General features: G+C 55.9%; 2 protein-coding genes across 2 annotated transcripts; one reads left to right on the top strand and one right to left on the bottom strand.

The window, feature by feature from the left end:
- Positions 1–4,113: 4,113 nt before the first annotated feature.
- NRIP2 (nuclear receptor interacting protein 2) lies at positions 4,114–10,971 on the top strand (the record flags this gene model as incomplete). Its single annotated transcript, XM_082849712.1, has 6 exons — positions 4,114–4,302; positions 7,576–7,716; positions 8,909–8,991; positions 10,163–10,284; positions 10,502–10,554; positions 10,879–10,971. The coding sequence occupies 6 exons, from the start codon at positions 4,114–4,116 to the stop codon at positions 10,969–10,971; spliced, it is 681 nt and encodes a 226-aa protein (XP_082705838.1).
- A 2,474-nt stretch (positions 10,972–13,445) lies between these two features.
- Positions 13,446–23,225, bottom strand: ITFG2 (integrin alpha FG-GAP repeat containing 2). The gene is made up of 12 exons (XM_082849537.1): positions 23,034–23,225; positions 19,111–19,206; positions 18,506–18,547; positions 18,240–18,411; positions 17,352–17,491; positions 16,762–16,910; positions 16,300–16,397; positions 16,124–16,177; positions 15,933–16,024; positions 14,744–14,861; positions 13,793–13,966; positions 13,446–13,641 (listed from the first exon to the last, which is right to left on the bottom strand). The coding sequence occupies exons 1-12, from the start codon at positions 23,127–23,129 to the stop codon at positions 13,538–13,540; spliced, it is 1,335 nt and encodes a 444-aa protein (XP_082705663.1). The 5' UTR covers positions 23,130–23,225; the 3' UTR covers positions 13,446–13,537.
- Positions 23,226–24,539: the final 1,314 nt, after the last annotated feature.

Below are 24,539 nucleotides of genomic sequence, written 5' to 3'. Positions count from 1 at the left end.
CCGGACAGGGGGGATGGAGATCTGCCCCGTCTGGGGTGCAGTGTGGGAACGTCAGCCCAGGCCCAGGCTAGCCCATCTTGCCCCCGTCCACGGCATCTCCTCCAGGTACCAGCATGGCCCTCCACCTCACCTTGTTCTCATCCTGCACGATGTCATCTGTCCCCTCCCCCGACACTGCTCTCCCCTGCTCTGTCCCCCGGCGCTCAGCACTACCCAACATCATAAATGGTCTAGAGTCTGCCTTTCTGTTTTGGATGTGAACTCCATGGGGGCAGGGGCTCCGTCCGACTCCCCACTGTACCCCCAGGGCCTCGCTCAGTGCCTGACACACACAGTAGGGGCTCCAAAAATATTTTTTGACTGAGTGAAAGGAAAACTTGTTATAATTCAGAGGAGGACCAAAGCAGTGAGGGAGCCGTATCTCACACTTCCATTTTTTTCTCACAAAATTTCTCACTTTGGATCCATTCTCTTCAACATCGACGTGAACCGCGAGATGAAATAAATGAGAAAAGTTACAGATATTTCCCAAGCGTCTCGGAAAGGAAAACCTCCAGTCCTTCTCGTCCTAAGAATGCAGGTGGTTTAATCTTCCTGAATACTGTCCTGGGGAGTTTTCTCCCTACGTCTCACGATTAGAGCTCAGTGTAGTTATTCCTTGTGAACGAATCGGTTTGTTGAACTACACAACAGTTAGGTTAGAAAACGATGAGGGGAAGGAAGAGAGGTGAGTTATTGGCAAAGACACAGACAGTCCAGCCGAGGATATAAATGGGCCACAAAACATTCCCCGGCATTCTGACAAAGAAGAGGTCAGAGCTCTGTATTGCCAGAACGTTCCCCTCGCAAGAGCTCCCTGCAACCTGGGGGAAAGCACAGATTAACAAAGGAAGCAGCCAAGGAACACAAAAAGCAAGAGTCTCCTTACCCCTGAGCGTGTGGGATGATGAGACAGCAAGCGAGACAATATTAGTCTGAGTCACAGACACGGGGACCAGCTGGGCCTCTTCTGCAGCTGCGTTCCAGAGGATGGCATTTCCTGAGCACGGCTGGTTCCCAGGCCTTCTCAAACCCACTGGAAAAGAGGTGATGTCCCCAAGCTCACCCCATCCAAACCGCAAACACCCAGGTCTCCCTTCTACACCGCAGGAGCACCTGGCCTCCCCTTGGGTGCAGTCCACGTGCTGGGACACCCATCCAGGCGGTCAGCCCGGTCCGAGGCAACATGGCTAAGGGCCCAAGAGTTGCCTCATTCTTGTTCACCGACAGCGGCACTCCTCCAGAGAGTGCATTAATAAAGGACTCTTGAAGATCTTGAAGACTTTTCAAACTTAAGGAATGGCTGGCTGAGAATAAGGTTGGAGGAGATGCCTTTTGGCATGGGGCCTGCCCAGCATCCTGGTACGCAGGGCACTGGCTGATCGGTCCACACACGTGGTTAATCCTACTGAAACAACCAGGGAACCCAGTACATGGCAGTGGGTCCTCTTCGACCTCTATCCCAGGCAAATATGCAGGTAATAGGTGTCAAGGCACAGGGGTGGAAGGGAGCTGGAATATTCCACTGAAACTGACTCTCAAGGAAGCCAGGACCAGGGGGTGCTGAGCTCGGTCAGTGGAATCACACTAGTGTTTGGTTTTCAGTCCACGTTTACCTTCTACGTCGTGCTCTCGCTTCGGCATAACGGAGACCGAGCAGGACTCGGGAGACAGAACCGGAGGCTTTGATTCCTAGCTCTGCCACCCGATACCTGAACCTGGGGCGAGTTTTCTAAGTCTTGGTGTATTCGCTTCCTGGGGCTGCTGTAAGAAGGCACCGCAACCTTGGCTGCTTAAACAAGACAAATGTGTTGTCTCACAGCTCCAGAAGCTGGAAGCCCAAGATCACGGTGAGGGCTGTGAGGCAGGATCTGTTCCAGGCCTCTCTCCCGGCTGCTGGTGGTTTGCTGGTGACCTCTGACCTTCCTTGTCTTGAGAGGCACGGCCCCATCTTCAGCTTTCATGCCCACATGCTACTCTTCCTGCGTGCATCTCTCTCTGGGTCCAGATTTCCCCTTTTAATAGGGACACAGTCGTGCTGGAGTAGGGCTACCCTGATGACCTCATCTTAACTTGATTATCTCTGTAAAGACCCCATGTCCAGATAAGGTCATATTCTGAGGTCCTGGTGGTTGGGACGTTAACATATGAATTTGGGGGGAACACAACTGAACCCCTACCACTTAGCTAGTTTCCTCTTCTGTAAATGGGGATCATAATACAGTTGCAGTGGTTGTAAAATGCCTCAAGAAGGCATGGGGTCCGCAGGAGGCCAGTGGATGTCTGCCTTGTCTGACTGAATGTGCAGGGGCCTCCGAGCCTCCTGGATCAGACCGCGCCCCGGGGAGCAGGGCCCAGGCCAGGACTCACCCTGTGAGTGTCCAACACATGTCCGCAGAACCGTGGCCAGTGCTCGCTGATGACGGTGAAGACGAAAGGCTGGAGTGGAAAATCTGATGGCAGACACGCCAGGGCTATGAAAATCTGATACCGAGTGTTGGCGAGGACATGGGGCTGAGGACCCCTGGACGCTGCTGCTGGAGTGCACGTTAGTACAAACACTTCACAGGGCAAGTTGTGTTCACAGGAAGAAGGTGCATACCCGATGCCCCAGCAATCCCACTCCTAGGTATACACTCTAGAGGAATGCTTACACGTGCGCCCCAGGAGATGGGTGCCAAAATGTTCACAGCAGCATTGTCTGTAAGAACAAAGCATGAAAAATAACCCAAATTTCCTAAATGTGTTGTATTCACTGGAGGAATACTATATTGCATCAAAGTGAACTCACTCGAGCTGTGCGTAGCTCACGGGTGAATCTCACTAACAAAATATTGAGCAAAAAAGAGCAAATTGCAGGAGAACCTCTACAATGGGGCATGCAAGACGGAACGACACACTGCATAGAATACACACATATGTATGTGCATAAAGAGAGGTATGAGGGAATTCTCTGGCGGTCCAGTGGTTAGGACTCTGAACTCTCACTGCTGAGGGCGCGGGGTCCATCCCTGGCTGGGGAACTGAAATCACACAAGCCAAGCGGTGAGGCCAAAAAGAAAGAAAAAAAAAAAGAAAAAGATGTGAGAAATACCAGATTCAGGAGGGGGTGTTAGCTGGGGAGGAGGGGTCCACAAGGAGCTTCAGTTATATTTGTAGCAGTTTTGTTTTTTCTTTTCTAATAAAAAGAGAAAAAAAAAAGTTATAACTTTCTGCATGCTTGAATTATAACTTTTTAAAAAGGAGCCAGGGCTCAATGAGCCTTACATAAAGGAGAGGAGGAAGCTGGGGCCCTAATTGCGGGGAGATTCACAGCTGTTCTTAGCCAGCCCTGGAACCCAGAACCCAGCGTAAACCAGCAAAGGATGCTAAAAGGTTGAGGCCCAGGAAGGCGGGAGGCTCCTGCTGAGAGGGAGGAGAGGAGCGGGGACACTGTGATGCTGCCCCTCTCTGTTCTGAACCTAGTGTTGGCCTGTGTCCCAGCCCCGGGGCTGCGGAGAACCCCAGGTGGAGAGCACGGCGGGGCAGCCCAGGAGACACGCGCACAGAGATGCGCGCCCTGCATCCCACACACGCCCCGAGCACGCGGGCTGCCACCTCCGCACACTGACACACACTCCCTCTCTAACAACCTGGCACGGACACCTTGACAGTTTACAGCACAGATACACCCACCCTCTCAGCCACACACACACACACACACACACACACACACACACACACGCACACGCACACGCACACACACACACACACACAAGCACTCCGCGGCCGCCCACTCCGGTCAGGACCCAGGAGCTGGCGAGGCTGCAGAGCCTACCAGCTGCAGCCCTGCCAGCGCCCCCTCTCCTCCAGGGCTGGGTTTTTCCAGCCGGAGCCCCGCTCCCTCTACTGCAAGCTCTGGAAATTGGTGTCTGACGTCGCCGCTCCTGCACGTTATTTATTTACTTCCTCTTTTCTTCCCTCTGCTGAGGCCCTCCGGTTGGGAGAGCTGCAGGCAGAAAGCTGCTGGGTGGAGGAAGCAGAGAGGACGGTGGGCAAGACTGCTCAGGAGCCCCCGGCCTGCCCGCGGGGGTCATGAGCGTCCGGCCGGACGCCCCGAGGGAGGAGGGAGATGCCGGGGACAGGGGACAGGAGGCAGAGCTGCGGGGCCGAGCCAGCAGCCGGCAGCGCCAGCACAGACAGGCCACCCGGTTCCTGCACAAGGACTCGGCCGACCTGCTCCCCCTGGACGGCCTCAAGAGGCTCGGCACCTCCAAAGACTGGGTGAGGCTGCCCTCCCCCCTCCCCACCCCCGGGGGGCCGGGGTCCCTTCTCTCCTCTGCCGGAGGGTGCAGACCCCAGCCTCCAGCTGCCCCTCCCTGCCCGCAGGGAGGGGAGAGGCAGCCCTGACCTGTGGGTTCACCTTGACCGTGCCCGGCTCTTCACTGGGGTGTTCCCACGGCTTGGTGGCTCTGGGGGACCCTATCTATTGCTCAGCTTCCCCAAAGAGCCCCAGGCTTGTCTTAGGGGGGCAGAGAGGAGCACTTGTTAGAGCAGAGGTTTGTGGGGCCCGGGAGCCCCTGGAGCAGTCATTTACCGCTGGGCCCGGCGGGTTCAAGGTCGCGATCCCCTCCTCTGCCTACGCCACAGGTCCCCTCACACTGGGACTGGACCTTCGGTGCCCCCCCGCCCCATCCTCGCCAGAACACCAGGGCTTCCCACGGCTTTTGCCAGGGCGTCGGGCTCCTGAGGGCCCCCTTGCTCCCTGCAGGTGCAGTGGCCCTTCCAGCCTCCTTTCCTTCCACCCCCCTGCAGCAGCGTGGCCTCCCGAGGGAACGGGGTCAGGGAGCGACACCGAGGGGTGGGTGAGTCAGGGGACAGCTGCATATACTCACTCCCCTCTGACAGAGGGAGGGGCTGCGAGAGTGGCCTTCCTCGGAGCCGGGATGCTTGGGCTCAGATCCTGGTTCTGGCACTTATCAACTCAGCCAAGTCTCTTTATGTCTCTGAGCCTCAGTTTCTTCATGTGTTACGTGAGGATCAAATTAACAGGATGTACCTCACAGGGATGTAAGAGTTACATGAGCTAAACCTGTAAAGGACTTAGCAGAGTGCCTGGATAATTGGGAGCTCTGTCTAAAGGCTGTTGTCCCTCCAGCTACTCTTACTATTCCATTTAGCCTGAGAGAGAAAGTAAGACCCACAAGGTCCGGAGAAGATGCCATGGCTCCGGCCTCCGGCTCACAGAGGACGAGAGGGCTTCTGTAGAAAGGCTGCGGTACTCTGTCCTCTCTCACCTCTCGGGCAGGGAGTCTGAGAGGAGGGACTCCTGCAACGTGAGGTGTATGGGGCCATTTCCAGGCTACTCTGGCAGCCCCTTCTCCCCGGAAACCTGGAGCCAGATGCAGCCCCTCACTGCATTTCCTGAAAGAGCCCTACCTTTCCACATTCCTCCCAGCCAAATGTTCACCCTCCAGGAGCCCGGCCCAGCAGCGCCGCAAGGGGAAAGGCGACCAGACTGAGACTTCAATTCAGAGAACCTCCTTGCAAAGAGCCAGCAGAGCTGAGAAACAGAGGGAGCAGGGAAGCAGGCTCTTCGGCTCTCAGTGGCTAGGAAATCACAGCCTCTGCCCTCTGCGGCCCATCCCTCATCTGCTCGGCCCTGGCGAAGAGGCTCTATTGACACTGCCACCCCAGCGTGGCAGGTCCAGCCTTCTGCCCTCAGGACCTCCCGGACCGACACGGAGCAGTTACCTTGCATGGCTTTGGGAGTGAAGACACAGCATTTGGGGGCCTGAGCCTGCATCCCTCGTGGGACAGGTGGGAGGAGAGCTGGAAGCCACAGAGCTGCCCTTCCCAGCCGCTCCCAGAGCTCGCTGCTGCCCTTTTCCCAGAGCTAGGTCTCCTGCTGGCAGCCTGTTGGCGGGAGCAGCCTCAAGGGCCTCATTAAGGCAAGGGTAGGAAAACAATCCCAGGCTCCCAAGGAGAGAGGGCAGGTGGGGAAGCATGTGTGGAGCCTGGAGGGACACAGTCATTCCTCGGTGAGCATTTATGGAATGCCTGCTGTATGCTGAGCTGAGCCCTGTGATGCAAAGAGGAATGAGATACAGACCTGACCTCAAGGGCAGATAACAGCTTTGAGACGCGTGACAAAGGGGGCCATGGGACAGGACGCTGTCCCCGCCTGGTGTGTGGAGGGAAGAGTGGGAAGAAGTCAGACAGGGCTTCTTGGAGGAGGTGGACCCTGCGTGAATTACAGCATGCACTTGGAACCCCAGACATAAAATAAAAGCCTCTGTCCAAATAAAGAGTAGTTCCTGAGCCAGTGGCCCAGTCTGGCCTAGAGAAGGGTGAGAAGAGGAGTTTCAGAAGGAGGGGCGTGCAGGAGCAAAGGCATGGAGGTGACGGGCAGCCTGGTCCAGGTGGCCAGAGGGGGCGCTGGGGCCGATGAGCACAGCGAGGGTGGGGGGTGGGGGAGATGAGGCAGTGGCCGGGTCACCTGGGCTGTCACCTCTATGTAAGCACGGTGGGGAGGGGGGGGCTCTGATGGATTTTAGGCAGGGGAGTGACAGGCTTAGTTTGACATGTCGCTTTGTGCTTCTCAGACTTTACTGTGCACACAGGTCCTCTGGGCATCTTGTTGAAACAAGGCTCCAGTTCAGTAGGTCCCGATTCTGCACTTCTAGGAGCTTTCTAGTGGTGGCAACGCTGCTGGTCTGAGGACGGCACTTGGAGGAGCAAGAGTTTCAGGGGCTCCCAGGCTTTGGGCAGGCGGGTTTGAGCGACGCGTCCTTATGGACTTAGGCAGGCGCCCCAGGGACTCAGGAGAGCTGTGCTGAGGTGTGAGCGAAGCAGTAACAGAAAGAGAGGTGGACGTAAATACAGGAGGCGAAGCTGGCAGAATTTAGACGTGACTGGGCGTGGCGGGGTGGCTTCAGGTGAAGGACGGTGAGGATGACGCCCAGCTTCCTAGGCTGTTTGTTTGGCCCTAACTCACAGCTTGCAGGATCTTAGATCACTGACCAGGGATGGGACCTGGGCCCCGGCAGTGAGAGCACCAAGTCTCAACCACTGGACCACCAGGGAACTCCCCCAGCTTCCTAGTTTAGATTTGGACTTTTTTTCTTTTTTGTTTGTTCCTGTTACTTTGACTTCCTTTCATCACACCATCAACTCTGGGATCTGCCTCCCACAGAGGATGAGGTCAGAGGAAGAAAAAAAGAAAAAATGTCCCCAAGAATATGTGTTGTAGACTTGAGACAGAATTCCCCCCCAGCATCACGCGAGTGCCTGAAATGTCCCGTCTGTCTAACCGAGGAGAGACCCTTCCCCCCTCCCCATCTCTCCATTACCGAGCAATACATTGGGGTCCTGGAAAACGGCATGATTTGATACTGGGACTAGCTCTGCTCTAATGATCTGACTGCTGGGATCCTTGGGGAAGCTCTCCCCCTTCTTACTCCCAGGAGACTCAGGAGCGGGGCGGGGCTGGGGAGAACGGCCTGGGATTTGTAAAGTGAGGGAACTGAGCATCTGCACGTTTTGTGATGGAAGCAGCAACCGCACAACGTGATCCAGAGGCGTCTCGTGGAGGGGAACCCGAGCCGGCCTCAGGGGGTGCAGGCCGCGATCCACGGCCAGGAGACCAGGAGGAAGACCAGCAAGACAGAGAGGCCAGCTCTTCTGGTCAACTGCAAGGTGAGATCCCCCCTCCCGGGCCTGCTCCCCTCACCCACTCTCCCTTCTGCCCCAGTGGTGAGGGAGGGATGGGGGAGCCCTCTCCCCAGGCTGGGCCATAGACTGGGATCCTCCGTGTCCTTTGCTTCCCGCCCCTCGCCGCCCCGTCTTTCCGAGGTGTGCACGACTCCCTTTCCTTGAGCAAAGTATCATCTTTAAACGTGAGTGTGCTCCACACACACACGGTGCGCACGTGTGGGTAACGCAGCCCTCCCGCGAAAGCTCACGTGCTCCGGATCACAGCCTTGTCATCCCCAGAGCCGACGCCGAGCCGAGCCCTCCCTTCCGCCCATCCTTGCTCCATGCTTCCTCTGCCTGTCATCCTAGGTCCACGTTCTCCGATCCTTCCAGCCTCAGCTGTCACTGCCTCCGGGAAAGCTCCCCTGACTTTCCCGATGGAAGAGCCTTTCCTCCGGCTCAACATCTAAGGCTCTAGACTCATAACCCACAGCCTTAACACTCTCCGTGCACTGGTGCCCCTCCGCTCCCCTGCATCCTGGGGAGCGGCCTCCCCTGCTGCCCCTTCCACGTGCCCACGCACAGCAGACCTCAGCAAACAGCGTGGAAGGAGAAAACAATGTGTTTTGCGGTATCCAAGTGCAAACCCAAACGTCTGTTTTTATCTAAAAGGAAGCAACCTTGTCTTCCTTCGCCTGCGGTGGCGAATCTGTTCCCCACATCTAATTTCCTAACCAGGTATCCCTCCTCATGCCCACCCCCGATTCCTCTAACAGGAGGCCCTCGGCACCACTGTCAACAAGCACAGGCACAGACCTACACTTCGGGGCGAATCCTCCCCAAAGTACACTCTCACCGCCTGCGGCTTTACTTCCTTTCTTGATTCCGTATCTGACCCATTTCTGCTCAACTGTGTGAGTCCCATAAAAAACACCCTTAACTCACTTTTTGTGGGCCGGAGGCCGCACTCAGCGGCTTGTGGGATGTCAGTTCCCCGACCAGGGATTGAACCCGTGCCCTTGGCAGTGAAAGCGTGGAGTCCTAACCACTGGACCGCCAGGGAATTCCCAGCCCTTCACTCATTTCTGAAGGGGACCCATCAGGGGCTGGGAAAGGTGACAGAGCCAGTCCCAACTCTTTCTCCCCCCTACCCCCTGGGGACTCACGGAGTCCCCTCCCCTCCCCCTTTTCTCAGTGCCAGGACCAGGTTCTTCAGGTGGCTGTGGACACGGGCACCCACTACAATCAGATCTCCGCTGGATGCCTCAGCCGCCTGGGGTAAGACGGGGGCCCAAAAGAATGGGTAGGGAGGGGGCTTCTTTTTGGGGTGATGAAAATATTCTGAAATTAGTGATGGTTGCAGAACTCTGTTGTCTACTTTATTTTTATTTATTTAGTTTTGGCTGTGTTGGGTCTTTGTTGCTGCGTGTGGGCTGTTTCTAGTTGCGGGGGCTACTCTTTGTTGTGGTGCATGGGCTTCTCATTGCGGTGGCGTCTCTTGTTGCAGAGCACGGGTTGTAGGCGTGCGGGCTTCAGTAGTTGTGGCACGTGGGCTCAGTAGCTGTGGCTTGTGGGCGCTAGAGCGCAGGCTCAGTAGTTGTGGCGCACGGGCTTAGTTGCTCCGCGGCGTGTGGGATCTTCCCGGTCCAGGGCTCAAACCCATGTCCCCTGCATTGGCAGGCGGATTCTTAACCTCTGCGCCACCAGGGAAGTCCCTCTGTTGTCTACTTTAAAAGGATGACTTTTGGGAGTTCCCTGCTGGTCTAGTGGTTAGGATTCAGAGCGTTTACTGCCGTGTCCTGGGTTCAATCCCTGGTCCAGGAACTGAGATCCCACAGGCCACGTGGCACAGACAAAAAAAGAAGAAAAAGGGTGTCTTTCACAGTATATGAACTGTATCTCAATAAAGCTGTTACTTTTTCTAAAAAAATTATTTATTTTAATTTATTTATTTTTGGCTGTGTTGGGTCTTTGTTGCTGCGCACAGGCTTTCTCTAGTTGCGGCGAGCAGGGGCTACTCTTCGTTGCCGTGTGCGGGCTTCTCATTGCGATGGCTTCTTTTGTTGCAGAACACAGGCTCTAGGCACGTGGGCTTCAGTAGTTGTGGCTCATGGGCTCAGTAGTTGTGGCTCGTGGGCTCTAGAGCGAGGCTCAGTAGTTGTGGCACACGGGCTTAGTTGCTCCACGGCATGTGGGATCCTCCCAGACCAGGGCTTGAACCCATGTCCCCTGCATTGGCACGTGGATTCTTAATCACTGCACCACCAGGGAAGTCCCAAGCTGTTACTTTTTTGAAAAGAGGTGACAGGGGCTCTGGCAGAGAAGACAGGATTTAGACCCCACGTGGGTCCAGGGTTGGCTGAGAACCCAAAGCGTGGCGGGGAGGGACACTAGCAGACTAGCGGCATGGGGGGCTGTGGTGGCCATAAGCCTTGCTTCCCAACCACAGGTTAGGGAAGAGGGTCCTAAAAGCCCCATCTGGGGACCTGGCGCCTGGGCCCCCAGCCCAGGTGGAGCAGCTGGAACTACAGCTGGGCCAGGCAACCGTGGCGTGCTCGGCCCAGGTGGTAGGTAAGTCCCCTCTCCGTCAGCATCCCCGCGTCTCTGCTCTTGCAGCTCTCCCTCCTGGGCGGGGCGAAGGCAGAGCCTGTCAGCTCCTGCCAGCACACACAAGGTACCCCCAAAGATGCTCTGATTATCCCCAAGGTTCTCTGGCCTGGGGTGGTGGGGGGAGCAGAGAAGGGGCGAGTGCTGACAGGACAGCAGCATTCTCAAACGGTTCCCGCAGATGTGGAGAGTCCTGAACTCTGCCTTGGCCTGCAGACTCTGCTCTCTCTCAAGGTAAGGAGGATGCTCGTGCTGACACCCACACCCAGGGCCTGACCCCGAGGGCTGGGAAAAAGAAGTAGGGGGCACGGGTGTGGAAGCATGGGCCAGGCTCCGATGAGACGGACTTGGAGATGTGGAATTTCACCCTCCATGCTTAGAGGTTCCTTATTTGTGAAAAATATGGAGAACTGGGTCCCTCCATGATAGCGGTCCAGGTGAATAGAAACAGGGAGGAGAAGAGAGCAGGGTGCTGTGGGAAGGCGGAGGGGAACAAAGCAGCGTGGCTGGGAGAGGGGTTACCTGCCCAGGTGAGCTCACTGTCCCCCAACCCCACAGTGCTGCATTGACCTGGAGCATCACGTGCTGCGGCTGAAAGCCCCCTTCCCTGAGCTGCCCTTCCTGCCTTTGCACCAAGAGCCGGACCAGTGACCGCTGCCCCAGATGGTCCCCAGGGGAAAGCTCCTTGCCTGAAGGGAAGAGCCATGGGGGGATGGTGCATGACTAGAGCCAGGTAGCTGGGACAGCTGGGTCTGTCCCTCTTGTCACCACCCTGGCCCCTTTCCCATTTCCCAGTCGGCCACACTCCTCTGCTTCTCAGCACCTGCCCCATCCCCCAGGAGGAATGTTCCCTGGAGAGGGCCCGCGATCTCAGGGTTCTGGTTTCCCCGTCCTCTCTCATCCCCGCCGTCCCAAGAAGAGCGGAGCTAAGTCAGGACTGCAGAAAAGGACATCAGCAGAGCGGGGTCCTGACTGGGCCCCTGGCACAGCATGGGGTGGCCCGAGTCCAAGGCTACAGCCTGCTGCTGGCCCCTGCCTGCCCCGTCCACCCCGCACACCGTCGAGGCCTTGACTCCGCGTGGCTCACCTCACAACTAGCCTGCCCCCCTCCCCGGCCCGGGCCCCTGGCCCTGCTGTGTCCACTTCTCTGATCTGCGCACAGCTGAGCGGGAGAGAAATGGTCACCACAACAGTAGAGGAATGCCTAGCCCATGAGGGCCGGGGGTTCCTTCATCGGCTGCCTCTTCTGGGGCTGCCAATGTCTGAAGCCAGTTATTAGTTGATGCCCTGCGCAAACCTTGGGTAAACCTCTACTCTTTACTCCAGATACGTACCCTCCACCTGCTTCCTCACCCACTGGGCATGTGTGGACAGGCCTGTGGGGAACTGCCCCCCAAGGCAGACAGGAATGGTGACGTTGCCAGGATCCAGACTTAACCTGACCAATATTCCTTCTTATTTATAGAACTATCCACTTCATTAGACCTTCTTCCCACCCCTCATCTCTGGCCTCCTGAGCTTGAGCTGGTTTTTTCTGGCATCAGTGTCTACCCAACCCCCCCACCCCGGCCCTGAGTCCAGCAAAGACACAAGGAGGCTTTGCTACCTTCCCTGTGACGAGCCCAAACCTCAAAGGGCCAGGCCCCCAGGTGCCCCTCTGGCTGGTTTGAGTCTCACATATGTTGGATTAGGGGAGAGGAAGACAGTGGTGTAACTAACCCGACCAGGGGACTAGGCCACTCAGCTCGGAGTCAAAACCCTGAGCCTGGAGTAGATTAGATCTGAGCAGAACCAGGATCTGCAGTGAGCCCTGGCCATACCTTTCTCAGCTGAGTCCTCTGCACCCAGAGGAGAGGAGAGGGGCTCACTGGCACAGGTGTGAGAGTGCGCTGGCCCCTCTGGCCCTGCTCCTCGACCCCTGCTCTCCCGGGCCTCTCCCTGTCCCCTCTCCCTTCTGCCTCCTTTGCTTCTGCAATCGCAGACCCAGGCCCAAGGAGGCCCTCAGCTCAGTGGCTTCTCCATTTGAATAAACACCTGTTTGTCCTAGCGAGTGTCCTCCTCTGCTTCTCAGACACTGAATGATCACTCTGCCCTTGTTCCCTTACAGAAGGAAATGTGAAGGGGGACATTCCCTCGGGCTGACCCCTCTGGCTGGGGTCACTATAACTGACAGCAGTGGCTTTCCAACTCCTCTGAACACAACTCAGCAGGAAGTGTATTCTACGTTGCACTCACTACACACACGTGCACGGACACACACAAGTATAACAAAACAACCCTTCCCTACACGTGAGCGACATACTCCCATATTTTTTGTCCTACTTAGTCTACTCTATCTCATTTATTTAAAAAAATTGCCGACCACAACTCAACAAAGGATCGCAACCTACAATTCGAAGACCACTGATTCAGAGCACAGGAAGCAAGAGAAGAAGGGATATAAGTGGCCCAGGGTATCGTTCTGATCGTGGCCTGCCTGGACTGTAAACCCGCATCAGACTTTAACATCATGAGGGTGAACAACCAATACACTGACAACCATCCTGTTTCTCACTTCCAGTGCAGTGTTCAGTTTATTACGTGAGATATCCCTCGCTTTACTATAAAGCAGGCTTCGCGTTAGGTGACCTTGCCCAGCTAGAGGCTGATGTAAGTGTTCTGAGCACATTTATCACAGGGTAGGCTAAGCTGTGACGTTCAGTAGGTGAGGTGTGGGAAATGCATTTTCAGTTTACAATATTTTCAACTTACGATGGATTTATGAGGGTGAAACCCATCATAAGTCAAAGATCTGTGGTTCGCCATTCGTGTAACAATCACTGACATCAGTGACCTGGAGCCGTGCCACAAAAGGTGGAACTTGGGGGTGGGTCCTCACTGCCGTCGCGCCACTGGCCCCAAAGTCTGGCTGGGGAGCAGCGAGAGATCTGTAGTCCCTCCTCACAAACAAGTCTGTTTCCCACACAACAAGAGTGGGGAGCTCTGGGGAGGGGGCAGTGCCTACCGGTGTGATGGGCCAGGCACACGAGGAAAGGGGCAGAGGAGCAACTCGTCTCCTCCTTCACCAGAAAGACCATGAGGTCTACAGTTCCCAGTCCCCCTAGGGTTGCTGCCATCCGTCCTCTATAATGTGCGCTCCCTGTCCTGCAAACACCGTGGACAGCTTGCGGGGTGGGGACGTTCGGAAGGGTCCCATTTAGCCAAGACGGCGGTCCAGCTAGGAGGCATCGCGGAGGCCTGGGGAGGCACGCTGTGGTGGCCCATCGGGATGGTAGAGGGTTTGGTGAAGCAGGGCCCGGGCGGCGGGGAGGTCGTCAGGGTCTGCGGGCAAGAGGGGCTGGGGGGTCTGCTGGGACCTGGCCTCCCGCAGCAGCCCCGCCCCCAGGACTCCCCCACCCCAGCTCCCGCAGCAGCCCCGCCCCCAGGACTCCCCCACCCCAGCTCCCGCAGCAGCCCCGCCCCCAGGACTCACCCACCCCCAGCTCCCGCAGCAGGCCGCAGAACTCCGGCTCAGCCTCTAGCACTTTGAGCAGGTTGGTGGACTCCATCCGCTCCAGCTGCACCTCCCAGTACACGTAGATCTTCTGATTGAAGGTGACGTACACGAGGCAGGGGCTGTTGCAGCCCCCTTTGCAGGCGTAGAGGCCTGGGGGAGGGGTGGCGGGGGTAGGAGAAAAAGGTCGGGGAGGTTTATGCCCGGCGCGGGCGGCATTCGTGTCAGCAGTTTCTACCCACCCGTGGACGCCAAGCAGAAAACTAAAGGCCCTCTTTCTATTTCTTCCTTGCTGGGAACTCAGTAAAGCAGGTAAAACGTAAAATATCTGGCCCATTCCAGATACGGAGAACCACAGTAACAAAGCCCAGGCAGGACAGTGTCCTAGGAGGTGACACGTGCTGGTTTCCCATCTCAGTGACAGCCCCAGGGTAATGCGGGGCGGCTTCTCCTGGGTGGTGATCCCTCTTCCCAGGTCACTGCAATGTGGCACCAGCACGTCGTTCAAGTGTTACCATTTCAGTGACCAGAGACACCCCCAAAGGAGTTAACGCTGCTTCCCAAGGTCCCCAATTTGGAACTAAGAGAATGGAACTTGGAGAACAGTCTTCAGAGTCCTGACATGTTCAGATGGGGAGGAACTTTCCCATATCTCCACACAGCAGGCAGACAAGAACTCATCCGACTCTTTCTTTTTCTGAACCCACCCCCCATATCTGATCCTTTAAAATATCCAAAGATAGACACCTCACTGTCTTTTATCTCCTCTTAGTTAAAACTGTAAAGATGGCAATCTGGTACCCACTCACACCCTCTAACAGAAGAGCTGAAGAACTCGTTTGTTTACGAAGACTTGTGTCAGGGGCTGCAGTGAGAGTGGAAGCAAGGGGGACAGGTGTGCTTAGCAAGGGGCGCAGGGCAGGGTCCCACCTGCACAGAAGGCGCGGACATTCTCGTCCACCTGGAAGCGCACGACGGTGCGGTTGTGATCAATGATGTACGTCTGTCCATCCCAGGCACAGGCGACCACCTCCTCGTGCCCATTGCCCTGAAAAAGGCCAGAGACAGGGATGCAGGGGTGGCCAGAAGCCGTTTTATTTTATTTTTATTTTTTCAATTTATTTATTTTTCGCTGCGTTGTGTTTTTGTTGCTGCGCGCGTGCTTTCTCTCTAGTTGCGGCGAGCGGGGGCTACTCTTCATTGCGATGCGCGGGCTTCTCATTGCGGTGGCTTCTCTTATTGTGGAGCACAGGCTCTAGGCGCGCGGGCTTAAGTAGCTGTGGCTCGCGCGCTCTAAAGCGCAGGCTCAGTAGCTGTGGCGCATGGGCTTAGCTGCTCCACAGCACATGGGATCTTCCCAGACCAGGGCTCGAACCTGTGTCGCCGGCTTTGGCAGGCGGATTTCTAACCACTGCGCCACCAGGGAAGTCCCCAGGAGCTGTTTTAGAAAGGCTTCCTGACCAGGTGAATGAAATTACGGGAGCTGTGGACTCGGCTCCGGGTGACAAACAGCTGGGAAGGCAAACTCCCTGCGTTTCTCACCGAACATGTCCCGGCACCTGGCACCAGGGCTGCTGAATGAGCCGCCCCCCCCGAGAGTGCTCGCGACAACCCTAAGTAGTAGAGGCGACGCCACTCCCATTTTATATTGAGGAAGTGACGCCACTCCCATTTTATATTGAGGAAGCGCCAGCTTACAGAAACAAACTCACTCACCCAAGGCCACCCGGCCGGGAGGTGGCAGAACTGGGACTCAGAGCCGGGCCTGTCCTGACCTGACCTCAGAGCCTCACGCCTCTTCTCCTAGACCCTCAAGCAGACACAACGGCCGCATCAGCGCAGCCCCACCTGCCGACCCAGGGGCCACAGCTCTGGTGAACACACACTCGTGTGCGGACATCTGCAGATGGGCGAGCAACTCAGTTCTGGACCCTAAGAACAAGTTGCTTCTCTTTGGAGCCATCGGCTCTGCTGAAATGGGAGCTTCCCCAGCGGCACAGAGAACAGCGCTGAGCCCGTGGAGTGAGGGGCGCTCGGGGGCCAGGCCTGTCTAGGGGGCCTTGAGGGAAAGGCGGAGTCGGCGGAGAAGGGAGAACGGCGCCCAAGGGCCCCCACTCACCGTGACGTCCAGTTTCTCGAGGGCGAAGAGCTGGTGGTCCACCTGCACCGACCACAGCAGCTTGTCCGCCTCCTCCGTGAGCTTCAGCGTCCCTGCGGGGAGAGGCGGCCAGGCTGGGGGCAGAACCCTGCGCAGACCCCGGGCACACCACTGCCCACCCTGCACGGCCATGGCTGACCCGAGGGACTCACCATCCAGGGTGCAGAGGGCAAAGAGGCCCGAGGCGCCGCTCTTGGGGTTGCGGCCTGCGGACGCAGAGGGAGGGGCGGTAGAAGGCCCGGAAGAAGGAAACGCAAAGGCAAGGCTGCGCCTCCCCTCCCCCTTCACCCGCGCCCCCCCCACCCCGCCCCGCCCCGCCCCGCCCCACCTCGCTTGATGTTGCCGATGAGGTGAGTGGAGACGTTCTTGTTGTGGATGCGGCCGGACGTCTGGTGCAGCACAACATCTCGGGCAGCGGGGGTCTCCCTGTGGTGGGGGACGGCGGCTAAGTGGGAGCCCAACAGAGCTTGGCTCTCCGGACCCGCGTGGGCCCCGTCTCTGTGCGAGTTTCCAGGACGTGAATCAGCTGGGAGGCCTATCGCCCACCCAACCTGGGCCAGTGGGCAAGTCGAGAGAGAGGGACGGAGCTGCCAGGCTGGAATCTCAGAACCTCTTCCAGTTGCTGCGTCAGGGTCAGGATTCCCTGGGTCCCGAAATAATCTTCCTTCATGGGGCAGAGGTGCTTGTGCCGGGACCCAGCTGAAGCTGCTCCAGCCACAGACCCATCCACGGCTGTGGGCGCCCACCTCGCTGCCAGGCACCCCACCATCCACAGGCCCGCCCCCCTTACCTAGTACCCTCCTCGGGCCCCTCAGAGGTGGGAGGCGGCCCAGGGTCTGTGTTCCAGGTACACAGCAGAATCGCGTAAGCACAGCCTGGCTGAGATACCATTAGCTCAGGAAGACCCATGGGCCCTGGAGTCACCGAGAGACTGTCCACCTGCACCAGAGAATGGGGGCTTAAGGGAACTGCTGGCGAGAGAAAGGGGAAAGCCTGCAGAGGACGGGGGTGGGCAGGGGCCCTGGGACATGTCCTCAGCCTTCCAGGGCAGCAGCAGGGGGACGTGCAGCGTCCACGGGGCTCCTCCTGGTGCCACCCTCTCCACAGGGAGCACCTGCACTCCCGCAGCGCGGATCCCGACGCGACACAGCCACCATCACATCCCTAATTCTTAGCGCAATGTTCCTTCCTGTCGGCCTGTTACTGGCCATCTCCCCTAAGACCCTGATTCGAAGTGATCTCCTCTGGGTCTCTGTCAACAAGATGGTTTTCCCTCCTTCCCACCCTGAGCCCCAGCCCCTGCCTGTTCTCCCACAAGCCCCCTCCAGGAGGGAGGCCCGTCCTGCTCCTGGGCTGTGGCCCCCATGCTCAGCCTCTCACCTGACCCTCCAGCATCCACTTCTTGAGTGACACCAGCTGCCCTGTCAGATGCTCGGTACCATCACCCAGGTCCTCCCAGCGGAAAGCCCGGACTACGCGGTCTGTGTAACCCACCACCAGCTCGCAACAGCCATCGCCATCTGTGGATCCAGAAAATGAGACGAGTTTGGAGCCAAACCTGTCTTCGCCAGCTGCAGTCCTACAAGGACGCCCTCCTCCCCGCCCCTCTAGCACCACCGCCACTGGCACTTGTTATCAGGTTCGACCTCAGGCCCACCTGCCGATCTGCCACGTCACCCCTTGAGCCAGGCACCCGCTCCCCTGCCTGCTCTTGCACCCAGAGCCACACAGCTGCCTCGCAGGGCCTGTCGCTTCTTCCCCCGGGTACACGACTTGAGTGCCCTGGGGCACCCATATCCCTACCAGCACCTTTGAGACAGCCTCTGGCCCAAGTACCAGCCCCGTATCCAAGCGGCTCACTCTTGCAACCTGGAGCTGTTGATCAGCTGTCTCCTTCTCGGCAGGGACTCCCCGACAACTCCACTTAGAACAGCCAACTCGACCTCAACGCCCTCCAGCCCCTTTCTGTGGGCGATCTCCTCCACGGCACTTTCGAATATACTATTTAATTTTCTTACCACATTGCTAATGTTTATTTTCTGTCCCTTCCTAGTAAAGGTCCAAGAGGGCAGTCACTTTTGTCTGTCTTATTCACTATTGCAATCCCAGTGCCTGGAACGATGCCTGGTTTATAACGGGAGTTCAGCAGCCTGGCGTTAAATGCACGACAACTGCCCAAACACTGACGTGACCCCTGGCTCCCTCGAGATCTGCTCTGTTGCCCCTTGACTCCTATTCCCTGGCTGCCTGCAAGACAGCCATGCCCACCGATGTCGCTGATCAGCATGACCTTGGTGTTGGCGGGGATGTGCTGCTTGAAGACTGGGCGCTGCTCCTCCCCGCCGAGGGTCTCGTGGTGCCCAGAAGCATCCGGGGCCTTAGTGGGCGTAAGGTCACACAAGTGAAACCAGCCCTCGGCACTCACGGCCACCACCAGGTTCTGGGAGAGACAGAGGTAGAGGAGGGGGCTGGTCGTCAGAGCACAGGAGTCGGGGATGGGCCGAGGGAAACCCGCAGCACCCTGGGCTTCCTACCTTTCCTTTATTACACACATCTCCAACCCCGACGCACGTGAGCTGCAAAAGAAGAGAGAGGGGCTCAGGGGGACACACTAAGGGTCCCCAGTGCTCCCTAACCTCTGTGAAGCATGGAGCGGGCTTCTCATCACCGTCATTCACTGAAAACTCCTGCGCACGCCCCACATCGAGAGGCCGGGCTAATCCCGTTACTGTGCTCTGGGTCCAGTTCACCAGACAGCAGTGTAAGGACCTGGGGTAGTGAAGACAAGTTGGGCTTAAACAAAACAAAAACTACATCAATTAGAGCCGGACTATCATACTTCTAGACATATTCAAATGACTGCCCCCATTTTCTACTACACTTCGTATGATCAGACAACCTCAGCAGATCCACGAAGAACTAAGAGAGTCATTGCACCACATAAAATGAAAACCAGCCCGGCTGTGTGTGCGCATGACATCTGGGAAGCCTGGGGGCTTCCCTCCGATTCAAATGAACCCTTAACCAGTAGCTGGCGACCTCGGACACGCTGGGGAGCTCATGCATACGGCCCAGCCTCGACAGTCCCTGGGCAGGAGGGGTCCCTTCCCCCTGGAGACCCAGGGAGCTGAATACTGACCATTCCCTGGCAGGAGCAGGTGAGCCACGGCCGGCTGTCATCGTTCTTATACACGGACAGCTTTCCACTGGTGTCTCCCACCACCAGTTCATTTAACTTCAAATGGAGAGAGAAGAGAGGGTTAGGCTGGGGTCCTGCTGAGCCACTCACGCCCTTCTCGACTGGGCCCACTCCGCGGAAGTCACAAGACCTCAACCTGCATCTTCATCAACTTTATTAGCAAGATTTCGAGACCAACACAGTCACAGTCTCCCAGCTTCTTTATCTCCAGTTAGGGGTATGTGTGTGTTGAGGGCAGGGCAGGTTAGAGACGGGCCAATACAGAATCTGAGCTCCGTCTCAGAAAAGTCTGACAGCTGAACAGCTCAATGCCCCACACGCCTGCTTTCGGCACTTCTAATTTGTCCTTACGCATGGGATACGTTAGGAAAATGACCCCAAATACGTAACCTTTGGAGAATTTAACTTCAGAGCTCATATTTAATCAGGGACCAAATAAAGACAACGTCAGCTCTGGGGTCCTCCCTCCCCTGGCAAGGCCTTTCGACGTTGGTGCGTCTGAGTGAACACAGTTGGTGGAGGTGCCGGAGGGGCAGCATCCCAGCTCTGGGCCTCTGGTGCCCCCTAGTGGTGGCTAAGCTCCCAGGAGGGTCTGGAGCCTCATCGCCGTTTACATGTGGGCTCCCCATTTCCCAGTGGTTCCTCAAAGGCTGGCCGCCCTTTCAAGGGGATAACGATGATAGCCAGCTGGCTCCAAATGCCATTTCCAGAAATACTTTCATGATTCCTTCTTGGGGGGACATCTAACACCCTTTCCTGTCCTCAGAGTGAATATTAGATTCTCAAGAGATTTAATTTTAAAGGCAACAAAAACATAACAGATCAACAGTAAGAAAAAATGAGAAACAAATTGGGGTTTATTAATAATGATTTGAAGCTTACATTTATTATATTTTAATAGTTATGGCAGTTTCTGGTGGGGACATTAGATAATAGAAGCATAAAACAAGTTTATCTATTTACATCAAACCCTCTGCACCCTGGAGGACTTCTGCAGACACACAGGAGAAAGGCTGAATAGCGCAGAGCCTCCGAGCGCAGCTGCCTGAATTTGAATCCAGCCCTCTATGCCTGAATCTTTTCATCTATAAAACGAGGATCACAAGACTATCCACCTCATAAGGTTGCCGTGAGAACCGAGCTAATGGAGGGAAGCATCTAGAAAGGTGACTGACAAATAGCAAGAATAACAGGGGGTTTCAGCTTCCAGTTAAATGCCTCCAAGGCTTGGGGATCTTAGCATCTTTCACACAATTCACTCTTTTTCTATACATTCATTCAATAAATGCCACAGTCCATGGTAGGCCCTCGATAAATGTTTACTTAATGATAAATTAAAGATTTTTTTTTTAACAAAGAAAAATCAGAATGAAAGAGAATGCCCAGTCAACCCTTGAGTTTTCAGGGAAAGCTGAACAACCCGTTAGGGGCCCAAAGACAAATGCCACAGGTCCACAGTTGTACAGCTGCTGAGAAGGACCTCAGTTTAACACGGGCACAGACGAAGGAATAAAACTGTACAACAGTGTGGTGAGTGCGGTGAGTGAGTAGATACAACTCAGTAGGCGACCTGGAGGAGCACAATTCCGGGGTCGCCCATCTGCTCCCCAGCACTTCTGCTCCTCTGTGGTCCATCCTGGCTCTGGCCTCTGGAGGTTACTCAGTGACACTAAAGAACACCTTCAGTCAGAAATGCTACCAGAGAAAGGCAGTGTGCTCTTTCTGTGACCTGCGTCCCCCTTCTAGACACCATCTCCCCACTGGTTCTGTGGGGCTCTCGAGGGTGTGTATTCTATCCCTGGCTTCTCCCTCTGACTTAGCAGGAAATAAATTACTCGCAAATAACTTTAGGTTACTGGTTTAATGGGATGAAATAAGTATTTTTCCTGCCCCAAATCTCCAAAGGCTGGCCTGGAGAATCAGTACCAAATTCCTATCCATACTCATGCAGGCTGAGTGTACCACACCTGATTAGTAGCCAACTACCTCACCTACTTGCCCTTCTTTCAATTATATTTATTAATAAGAGGCAAAACCCTTCAAACTGCTTTGAGATACATAATGACATTTGCCTTTAATAACAACCCTCATTTATTCAACAAACACTTACTGAGTGCCTACTATGTCCCAGGCACTATTCTAAATATTGGGAATACAGCAGTGAAAAAAAGTTTTAAAAATTCCTATCCTTACAGAGCTTACAATGCTTACAGCTAAGGTTTAAAAAAAAAAGAGGTAGGGAATTCCCTGGCGGTCCAGTGGTTAGGAGTCCACGCTCTCACTGCCGAGGCCCAGGTTCAATCCCTGGTCGGGGAGCTAAGATCCCACAAGCTGCACGGCACACCCACGCCTCCCCTCCCCCCCCCAAAAAAGTAGTGTGATATACCTAATATTGCAGAACTGAGTGTGCAATTCACTTAGAAAAGTACAACTGCCAAAAAAAGCTGACACTGTGAAGCTAGGAAAAAAAGGCACGTGTGCCCTTTTAAACAATCAGGTAAAATAGAAAATAATGCACATCTAAAGTCACTTTGTTAGTGTACTATTTTAAAATGCCTCCCTTGATTGTCTCATAAAATTATACTGCTGAGCATATGAAGAAACGAGAGCGCCCAGAAAACATAACACAAATTTATGGGAATAACTTTTTCCTCCCTAGACAGGATAGAGCCAAGAGGCCTCATAAAATACTTTTTCCATCACAGCGCAAAGGAGGCTGGGGGCGGGGTTGGGGGTGAGTGATGGGGACGTTTTAGCCCGAATTTTTTTCCCTGGGAAGAGAGCACAGACAAGTTAGGGAGGTGAGGATGAGATGTGAGGGAGGCAGAGAAGCGACGGGGTCAGAGGGTAGGAGAGGAGAGCAACCATGTGCTTTGCATACACACCCTCGAGGACCCCACGGAAGCCTGGCGACACCAGCGGGGAGACAGTCTCTAGAAGGCGGACGCAGGGCACGGAAAGCGCACTTCCTTTCTCTGTCAGCTTTTCATATGAAACTGAGATTATGGAAAAAAGTGTCCCACACCATCAACGGCCACCGTTCCCTTGGATGCTTCACCCCAGAACCCTCTACATCTTGTAATCAATGGGCCTCACTACATTTCCCTATTCTTCTATCACCCTTCCCCCGCCCCACGATGAGCTACCTGCGGGCTGGGACTTTTGAATTCCCAGAACGCAGCAGAGCCCTCGGCCCATAATCAAACGCTACCGACGACGCTAACGCGTCCTGAGCGTTAACCGAATGCCAGACACAGTTCCACCTGCTCTACCTGTATTAAGTCACTTAACCGACGGGAAAAGGAAGGACCGCTGGGGGAGGAAAGGGACATGGACACTGAGCCAGTAACTCAACCGAGGTGGGCCCGCCGGGCGGAGACGCCCCGGCCAAGCGCCGAGAGCAGTCCGGTGGGCCGGGCCGAGCCGGGCGGTGCGGAAGGTGCTCCCGCAGGAGCCGCACGCGCGCTCTTAGCCTACTTCCGACGCTCTGAAAGGGAAGGCGGCCCCGGAGGAGCTGGGAACTCGGCCACCACAGTTCACAGACTCCTCTTGGGAACAAGTGACTGACCAGGCAGTGCACCCAGTACGCGAGTCCCTAGAAGGACACTGGAGCAGGGCTCCGGACCAATCCAGCCAGGATGCCGGGTACCCCAGCCGCCCACACAGCCCTTCCCGATCCAGCTCTCAGCGCCGTGCCCGCACCGCCCGCTGTGCAACGCACGCCGTCCACGCCCACACCGTACGCACTCGCAGCACGCACACGCCGCCGCGGGCGGCCTCCGCCGCTCCGCCCCACCCCGCCCCACCCCGCCCCACCCCGCGGTCGCAGACGGGCTGCGTCTCTCCAGTGCGCATGCACTGACCGTGTCGTTATCGACGTCTCCGAGGCAGATGGCGTGTGGGAAGAGGCTTCCGCTGAACTCCAGGGCCACGCGCTGTACGTAGCTAACCGACCTCATCGCAGTTCCCAGGGCTCAGGGACCGGGGAGCCCCGCTAAGTGTTCCCCGAGCCCCTCCCGACGGCCGCCCGAGCGGAAACCCACCCACAGCGGGAGCTTACGTCACCCCCTGCGCCTCCAATCGCTGCCTTCCTCGCTTAACCTGAGAGGAGGCGGGCCTTCCGGGCGCGCCTGGCGTGGGGGCGGGGCTGAGTGACAGGGCCTCGGGCCATTCCTCTTCTCCGCAGTCTCTGCGCGCCCAGGTCCGCCGACGCTGGCCTGGCCGAGCCGTTTCCTTGGCAACAGGGTTTTCGCTGCCTTGACCTAATAACCTTGACCTTGTCCTTTGTTGCCCTGGCAGTGAAGATTCCCAGCCGTCAGACCATACCTGAGAATCATAATAATCGTAATAACCGATGAGTGTGTGGTTTCCAACAGTGTTTAAAAAAAAACTGCGTAGCTCCCCATTATGAGTCTTGAAATGAGGGTAGTGAATCGGACCAGCTTTTTAAAAACCGAAATAGAATAAATGCAGGGCTTCCCTAGTGGCGCAGTGGTTGAGAGTCCGCGTGCCAATGCAGGGGACACGGGTTCGTGCCCCGATCCGCGAGGATCCCACATGCCTCGGAGAGGCTGGGCCCGTGAGCCATGGCCGCTGAGCCTGCGCGTCCGGAGCCTGTGCTCCGCAACGGGAGAGGCCACAGCAGTGAGAGGCCCGCGTACGGCAAAAAAAAAAAAAAAAAAAAAAAAGAGAGTGAAAATGCCAAGTAATCTCGAGTAGTTAAGGTAAGTATTATTTTTGTGAAACCTTTGTTTCAATTGTATATATTTATACGTGTATATACCGGCTTATCAAAAAAATATTTTTTTTGTCCCACGGTGGGTGTGCCCTGTGGGTAAAAGTTTGAAACTCACTTGTAAAGCACATTGCACAATTATTGTTTCATGTAAATAGTGCAACCACCCTGTGACCTTGTCTCCTTATTCCAGTTTTTTGGATGAATAAACGGGTTCAGCAAGATAAAGCAACAAGGCAGAAAGTGATGGAGGTGGGGCTCAGACCAGAATTGTTCGAGCCAAAACCCCACGTCCTTTCTGTCATTGACTGCCAGAGCTCCTAGCAAAGTCCTCAGGCTAGAAATCGGGGTCGCTGGGATTCTGGGTCTGCTCTGGCCCCCCCCAGCACAAAACTCTTGCTTCCCTCCCTCGGGGGCCCCCCTCCGTAGCGTAAATGGGACATCGCCATCAAGGCTGGCCTCGGGGAAACCTTCCATGTTGAATCCAGTGCAGCCTTGCTTTGGGCCTCATCAGTCAGGATATCAAAAGTATTATTTGTGAGATTCTACAGGTGTTCGGTATATTTTTAGGTTTAGGTTTGCAGGCCCAGACTGATCTACACGTTGGTCTTTCAGGGGTCAACATTGTAAAAAT

The sequence above is a fragment of the Leucopleurus acutus genome (genome assembly GCF_964270905.1).
Source record: "Leucopleurus acutus genome assembly, chromosome: 11".
Classification (NCBI taxonomy): Eukaryota; Metazoa; Chordata; class Mammalia; order Artiodactyla; family Delphinidae; genus Leucopleurus; species Leucopleurus acutus.
This window is presented reverse-complemented; position numbering and strand designations above follow the sequence as displayed.